The 8221-nt window shown below is 52.9% G+C and overlaps 1 protein-coding gene across 2 annotated transcripts in view; it reads right to left on the reverse strand.

Annotated features, from left to right (window-relative positions):
• The window catches only part of BRWD3 (bromodomain and WD repeat domain containing 3), a 49970-nt gene extending 43502 nt beyond the window's left edge, over positions 1-6468 (reverse strand). Inside the window, exons 1-4 of one of the 2 annotated variants that reach the window (XM_086850438.1) lie at positions 6233-6468; positions 6089-6147; positions 5917-5946; positions 5606-5665 (exon numbers count right to left, since the gene is read on the reverse strand). In XM_086850438.1, the coding sequence (XP_086706564.1) occupies positions 5606-5665; positions 5917-5946; positions 6089-6147; positions 6233-6269 (186 nt within the window). In that variant the 5' untranslated portion in view covers positions 6270-6468. Of the gene's footprint in view, positions 1-4875; positions 5152-5605; positions 5666-5916; positions 5947-6088; positions 6148-6232 lie in introns of those variants that run through there. The other variant, XM_023925933.2, reaches the window with a different exon arrangement.
• Between the last annotated feature and the right edge of the window lie 1753 nt (positions 6469-8221).

Genomic DNA, 8221 nt, shown 5'->3' on the forward strand with positions numbered 1-8221 from the left:
GACACACATGGGGCCTGACAGCATTCCCTGATCACACTTCTTTCCCTGCACGTTTCCATCTTTCTACAACCCACAACAGCCCCAAATAAGCAGCCCTTAATCTGAATATTAGCACTGCTGTTACTAACAAACAGCTTCATAGGCAGGCAGCAAGAGCAGCAAATTCTCCTGGTGATTTTTTTTCCATAAAAACTTCCAGAAAAAATGCTTAAATCACAGCCCAGAGCTAAACAAGCAATTCTATTCTCAGGTTCCCAAAAAAACTTGAATCAAAAATCCTTCCTTTCACCTCTGTGTGAGACAGTTGTAAATGGATTTTAAGTATTTTTCTAGAACATGAAGCTGCAAACATCCAGCTGAAAAAACCAACGTTTCCCAGATCAGATTTTCCTTAAAAGAAGGATGGAAAAAGGCAAAGGTACAGCTACACCTCTCAGTGTGTGCTCGTCCAAATCTCACGTGGCAAAACGAAACAGCAGCAAGGATATTATCAGCTCCTCAAATATATTAGAAAATATTTTAAAATATGAGAAAATATTTCAGAAAATAATCAGAAAATGGGAAAGGATTAGAAACAAGTAATACATGCTCAAACCATGCATGTTAAAATAATGCAGAACTGAAAATGTGCTAAGTGAGAACAAATGCTGCAGCTTGGGATAAATCATGAAGAAAATATGTTTTGTTGCCTTGGGATGTGAAAAATCCTGTAAAACTTAAAATATGAGAGTAGAAGAATGCAATAGAACCAGGTGAGTTCTCTGAATACAGTAACCACACAGGTACAATGGATCTAAAAAGAGAAGGACTAAGTGAAGCAAATCTATTCTTTTCAGAAAATTTCTTTTTAAAAAACTCTCCCAGTCCTGACTGCTTGAGCCAGGCTGAGATAAGCTGCTCCAGTGATAAGCACAAGGAAAGAACTATTAGTGAAGTCACGTCAGGGCTCAGAGGAATTCAGCCCCTAAAACTGTTCATGGTCCTGTGGTTGGAAGCATCACCTCAGAGACCACGAGCAAAGAGTCCTCCCTGGAGCTGGGAGAAGCAGCTTCTTAATCCCCAAAACAAAATCCCCTGGTGTGACTCTGATCCCTGTTTAGACAATGCCTTCAGGCACAGGGTGGGATTCTTGGGGTGTCTGTGCAGGGACAAGAACTGGATTTGATGATCCTTGTGAGTCCCTTCCAAATCAGGAGTCTGTGATTCTACAGCTGCTGACAACTTCTCCTCCAAGGAAGGTTTCAATGAACAGGAAACAAACAACCCAAAAAAGATTCTTTGTGACTACTACTGAAAGTAAGATGTCTGTTTTGCCAGAGATGGGAACCAGGGAGCTCTGGGAACCATCTCTGTTGGAAAGCCCAGTGGAACATCTCTTCCAAGCACATTTTAAGGCAGGAGCCACAGACTGGAACGAGGCAGTGACACAGCCCTTCTGAGGCTGCTCTGTCCCCACTCCTGCTGGGCAGGCCCAGCTGGGCCTCAGCAGTGGATTTCTCTCCTCCAGGTAGTCATCCAACACTTCCCTCACTTGCCAAAATAACCATCAATTAAGAATCAATTGACAACTGTATCAAAAGTAGTGGAGGAGGCCAAGAGGCCAAGGCAGCTGAGCAAGCAGGAAATTACTCACAACCTCAAATAGGGCATCTCAGCAAAAGGAAGCTCAGACACTGGACCTGCACAAGATACCAACAATATGCAAATAGACTGGAATTAAAAAAGCCTTTACACACTGGGGTCCCCAGAGAGAACAGGTTGGAACGACCACGATACCACATGACATTTTCCTGAGGTGACAAAACCGTAACATCTCTGCTCTGCTAATGCTGGGATTGGCAGGATCTATAAATACCAGCACCTCGGACTCAGGGCTAGTTTTAAATCAATGCAGATGGGCAAGGCAGGAACTCGGAGCCAAATCCCATAAGCTGTTCCATACCAGCACAGCCGCTCATGGATGCAAATACCCCACTGTCCAACAACAGCTGATTTTCTGTTTTGCCTGGAATTACATGTTTTTCAGCACAAAGACCAAACCAGGCTGAGCCAGAAGACTCAGCCCATCAGAAAGTTCTTAAAACCAGAGCAGAGCCAGTCACCTTTATCAGGAATAAACAAAGATAATGTGGAACAGCAGGTCACTGGAGACTGTGCTGATAATCAGAGTTGTTCAGCTTGACTCATCTGTACAGCAGCTGACTCCACACCGAGCTGCTGTGGCTCATTTAAAACCAGAGCGCTAATTGCCTGCAAGTTGGACACACTTCAGCCCTTCATAAGGCTGGGCTGGATGGGGCTTGGAGCAACCTGGCCTAGTGGAAAGTCTACCTGCCCAAGGCAGGGGATGGAATGGGATGGGCTTGAAGGTCCCTCACAACCCAAACCAGTCTGGAATTCTGTGATTCACTGATCCTCACGTTTACAAACACATCTCATGTCTCAAGACCACCAGCAGTCAGTGAGAAAGTCAAACCACTGTGGAGTACACCTGCAGAACTCAGTCTGGAGAAGAGGAACTGAGGGGAGAGTCATGGAGAGCTACAGCTCCTTCTGAGAAGCAGCTCCAGTATCTCTCCCTGAGACAGGGACAGGACCCAGGGAATGGCTGGAAGCGTGTCAGGGAGATTTAGGTGGAGATCAGGGGAAGATTCTTTCCCCAAAGGGTATCAGGCATTGAACAGGCTCCCCAGGGACTGGGCACAGCCTCAAGGCTGCCAGAGCTCCAGGAGGGTTTGGATAATGCTCCCAGGCACAGGGTGGGATTGTTGGGGTGTCTGTGCAGGGCCAGGAGCTGGACTGATGGTCCTGTGTGCTCCTTCCAGCTTAGGATACTCTGTGATTACCCTAATATGCAGCCACATGCTGCAGGCAAAAAGTGCTCCAATGTGAAAATAAACAGGAAAAACAAAGGGAACATAAGTGCACATGAACTTGTATTCTGTGTGGTTTTCCTCCATAGGTACAATTTTTATCAGCATGTCTTAAATTACTTGTCTGCCCTGTGATACCTGACATTTAAAGTAAAAGATTAAGTTAAAAAAAAAAAAAAAAAAGGAACAAACAAATCTCACAGTGAGCTTTCAGATCTTGCCTAAAAACTAGAGTGAAGTGGGAGTAGACATTCCCTAGATAAAAAAACATCCAGTAGCCATTGGGCTGTTCTATCTTTATCACTCCCAAAAGCTCAGGAGCCGTAACAACGTACTCAGTGGTCACAGTATTGACATGTTTTCTGAAAAATACCACTCAGAACCTGAACAGCCACACTGAGAATGGAAAACAAAGCTGAAAAAACAGAACAAGAAATACTCTGTCTGAATATTCGGCAAACAAACAAATCAGACTTCTCTGGGTTGTAAACTCCCATGAATTCAATTACCTGCCTGACCAGAGTAGCTGCACCACTCAGCTGAGATTGTAAATGATTTTGGGGTTCTGCCTGTAAAAAGCAGAAATGGGTAGAAAAAAACCTCTTTACCTCCAACTGCTGGCATCTCCAATTTAATTTTGGTTCATTATGTGCCTGAGATAATTAAAATGAAGGTCAGAGTGCTTTGTGTCCTTCACAACCCTGGCTCTGTTCTGAACATGGCATTCAGACATCCAGCCAGCCCTGAAGTCGAGGAGCTCAGGTTAATAAACAATCATTTGCAGCCAAAAGTCCAAATTCCAAACACAGCAAACCCTAAGCAATGAGGGAGAAAAAAGCCTTCCTTCAACATCCTTAACACTCTGAGGATTCACAGAGAGAAACCCAGCTCATCCCACCTGGCATCAACCTGTCTCACTGTAATGATTCATTTATAATCCTGGTCCTTACTGTAAACCATGAGAAACAGTTAAATAATACTAGATAAAAAGGCAAACTAAAAGTATTGGTTAGTGCTGATTAGGATAAGACATAGGAAAAAAAAAAAATCTTAAATTTAATGATGAGTTTATACAGAAAGAAGAAATGTCCCCTTAACTCCAAAACTCACTCCAGAATGGTTTTTCTCTCATTTCTGAAATGTTAAAGTACATGTTTCAACATGTTCACACACACAATAAAAACAGGTTTTAAGGCTTTTATATCTGTGCCACAGAAAATAAAAGGAAAAAAAATTAGATGTTAATTGAATTAATTGATAGGCAAAACTACTCTCTCTGACACCAGACTTCACAGGGGCACTGCTAATATTCCTCTTGGATACTGGGTGCAGTCCCACACTAAACCTGAGACAGCCCACAGTAAAGAGTTCAGATTCTCTAGGAAGACCATAGAGCATTTACTGAATGCAGAACTTACTCTATGCCTGCTCACTCAATTCACAGCCCCAGAATTATCCACAAGATGTCTGAGGAAGCCCAGCTTCCACCTGAAATTCTGAATAGGCTTTGGAAAGGGAAAGGCAGCGGGTCCAAAGGTCTCCTCTGGGCACAAGGAATTCTGTCCACACCTGAACTCCTACAATGTTGCTAAAGTGGGGAATCATCTCCTGAGCCAGATGCAGAGGAGTTTGAGCAAGAGTCATGGCAAAACCCCACGTCACCATTGCTCCATGAGAGGCGGGAGAGGCCGGGACGTGTTTTCCATTCCTTCCAGGTGAGGTGCCAAGCGCTGCTCGCAGGTATCCATGCTATAAACGCTACTGGGAAGTTTACAGCCTTCCAACTGCAAAGTGCTACATCAGCGCCACACGACATTGCCCAGAGCTCCCAGAAATGAAACCAAGGCCGCCTGGACCCTTTGGAAAAGGTCTGGAACGGCTTCAGTTTTGTGGATTTCACACAGAAACATCTCGGGGGGTGCGGGGCCAGGGGCCACCCCCCACCCCCGGCCTTGCGGAGCGACTGACCTTCCTCAATGACACACATTCAGAGGGTTTATACCTCAGCAAAAGCAGACACTCCGTGTATTTCACCGGCATTTAACAGCCAGAACACAACACTTCCTAACCCCTCCTTTCCTGCCTGACAGCAGGCCCAGACGCCGCGGCGAGGGGCGGGTTTCGCGCAGGCCGCCGCAGGCCGGGAATCCCTGACCCAGCCCGGCAGCGCCGGGCCCGGCGGCACGTCCGGCACGTTCCCCCGTGCCGGGCCGCGGGAGTACGGCCGAGCCCGGCCCGGAGCGGGGCAGCCCCGGGGCCGCGGGGGAGGCGGCGGCGATGGCGCTGGGGGTCCGGAGGGGACCCGCGCCCCGCGCCCCCCGCCCCGCCGGCTCCGCCGCGGCGCCGCCGCAGCCAATCAGCTGCCGTCTCACATCGCCGCGCACCGCTCTTCGCGTTGTAAGGCGCAGCGCGATTGGCCGCGGCGGGCCCCGGTGCGTGCCCTCGGATAACCCCCGGCCCCACAATAGCGCGGCGCGGCCGCTCCGCCGGTGCCACCGGGCGGCCCACGGGGGTCTCACCGGCAGCCCCCGGCCCCACCGCGCCTCCGCTCTCTGCCCTCCCCTCCTCTCCGCACCCCGCGGCCCGCCGCGGCCTCGGCGGCGCGCAGCCCGCAGCCCCGGTGGGGGGGACCAGACAAACGGGGCGAGGGGGGGAACGCGGTGCCCGGTGCGGCGGCGGCGCGGGGGGCGGGGGGAAGTTGTCGGAAAAGTCAGGAGTGAAACTTGTCTCACCAGGTCCTCGAAGCTCCGGCGGTGCTCCTTGCCCTGCCAGTCCAGGCGCCGCGGAATCAGCTGCGGGAGGGACACGGGGACGGGGGCGGCCGTCAGAGCCCGAGCGACCCCTCGCCGGGGAGATACCCCCGGTGCCCACCCGCGCCCCCCGGGATGGAGCCCCCCCGGCCGCTGCCCCCGGCCCCGCCGCGGGGCAGCCGCGCTCCCGCCGGGCGTCCCGGGCGGAGATGGGCTGGGTTAGACGGGGCAGGGCAAACGCCGACCCCGCCGTCCCGAGGGCTTCCCCCGTCCCGCCGGGGCAGACGCCTCACCTGGTGCTCCTCCAGCTCCTCCACCAGTACCTGGGGACAGAGGGACACACAGACACACACACAAAGGACGTGAGTCCGGCGACCGCAGCGCACGGCTCCGCCGCCCCGTCCCGTCCCGTCCCGTCCCGTCGCCGCCCGGCCGGCCCGGCCGGAGCGCCGGCTCCGCGCTCACCTGGGCGGATTTCTTGCAGGGTCCGGACTGCAGGAACCGTGCGATCAGGTAGTAGAGCTCTGCGGAGGGGCGGGGGAGAGCGGGTTAGACACGGTTAGAACGGAGGGGATGCGGAGCGCAGCCCCCGCCGCCAGCGATACCCACCGGCTTCCAGCTGGGTCGGGGCGGCCGCCGCCGCCATCCTCCTCGGGAGGGGGAGGGGAGGTGGCGGATGGCGCCCCGGGGGGACTCGGCTCCTAGTGCGGGCGCAGCCCCATGCCGAAGCGGCGGTGCCGGTGCGGGGCGCGGGTCCCGGTGCGGGTGCGGGCGCGGGTCCCGCCCGGGCTCATCGCGGCTCCGCGGACCGAGCGCCGCCGGCACCGCCCGCACCGCCGCCGCCCGCCGCCGGGGGGCGCGCGCGGCAGCGCCGGGCGGGCGGGGGGGGCAGGAAGGGCGGGGCGGTGACGCGCCGCGGGGGGGCTCCCGCCACTTCCGGGCGGCGGCTGAGGAGGAGGAAGGGGAAGGGCCGGGCCGGGCCGGGAGAGCCGGGATATGCCTGAGGCGTTTGGCCGTCACGCGGCAGCGCTGAGCCGGGCTGTGCTTCAGAGGGCCCGGTAGCTGTCACGGGGGAGCGCTAACGGCCTCTGTCCTCGCGGCTTCGGCCCTCAGAGCCTCAGCGCTCACAGCTCCGGCCCTCACGACTCCAGCCCTTCCTCACGGCCAGTGTTCTCGGCCTCAGTGGTCGTGGCCTCCTGTCTGGCAGTGCCTGGGAAATGGAGCCCCGTGTGGGCCTCAAATGAAGCAGTATTTATGAGAATGAAGGGATTGTGGAATCTTGGGGATCCTGTCAAGGACAAGGGGGTGGAACCCACGCCTGTGCTGTGGAGGGAACACAGGAGGGAGTGCGAGGTGGGGAGGTGTAAGCACTCCCGGGCTCCCGGTAAACTAGGCCTGCCTGCAGGGAAATGTCTCAGCTTCGGGTAGCTTTAGGAGTCAAATAAAAGTGTTTGTTCCCAGAGAACAGGAAACTCAAATACGATGGATACAGCACCCATTGTCCTCAAAGAACAAAGGGGTCAGATTCAGAGTAGATAGTTTTAATAGAAAGAAGTATTATTCCATGTAAGCATCTTGTCAGAGCTCCTGAAATCAGTGTCACTTAAGCAATAAGTTGTTAAAATACATAAACTGAATCGTATTTTATTTCAAGTACATGGCATTCCGTGTTAGAACTCCAGAGCCTTGGCAGTGTAAAAACTGTTGTCATCATGGAATAACAAAAGACAACCTCTTTTCATGTCTGGAATATCAAGAGCTGAATCACTGTGAGTCGATGCTCTGGAAATATTAAGAATAAATTGTGTTTGAACATATATTTATAGCAGCTGCTCAAGACTGGGTTTGCTGTGAAGCAGTGGCTCAGAGTTTTCTTGCTGTGCAGTCAGGTTGCAGTCCTTCCTGGTGGCATCACCACAGGATGCCGTCAGGCACCCAACCGATCTAGGGAGAAGGATTTAGGGATTTGGCATTAAGCTGCTCCACATAATTCACCTGTACTCACCTGCCCCGTCACCCAGCTGTGGAAGTTGTTTTGTGCCAGGAGCTTGGATTAACTGGGTGATGTGTGCACCCTGTTTCCTCTTCATTGTCCTCTAAAGTCCTTGAGTTGTCAGTGGCAGTTTGGTGGAAGGGGCTTTAAAGCTCATCCTGTCCCACCCCCCTGCCATGGGCAGGGACACCTTCCACTATCCCAGGCTGCTCCAAGCCCTGTCCAGCCTGGCCTTGGACACTTCCAGGGATCCAGGGGCAGCCACAGCTTCTCTGGGCACCCTGTGCCAGGGCCTCAGCACCTTAATAAAAATTTCTTCCCAGTACCCCACCTAACTCTGCTCTCTGCCAGTGGGAAGCCATTTCCCCTTGTTCCGAGTCCCTGTCCATTTTTGTTGTAGGATCCAAACAATCACTCTTGGAATGTTTTCAGGGCAGGATCATTGCTCCACTCATCAGTGGACAGACACAAGTTGCCACCTCACCAAAATGTGGCTGCTTCACAGGAAAGACAGGGTGAAACTGCTGTTCTCGGAATGAATTCCCAGCCAGGAGAAGCACACACTGATCCCACTCTCCAGAGAGATAATGTTTCTCCCACCTGTC

Source organism: Cyanistes caeruleus, chromosome 14, assembly GCF_971803275.1.
Source record: "Cyanistes caeruleus chromosome 14, bCyaCae1.hap1.1, whole genome shotgun sequence".
Lineage (NCBI taxonomy): Eukaryota > Metazoa > Chordata > Aves > Passeriformes > Paridae > Cyanistes > Cyanistes caeruleus.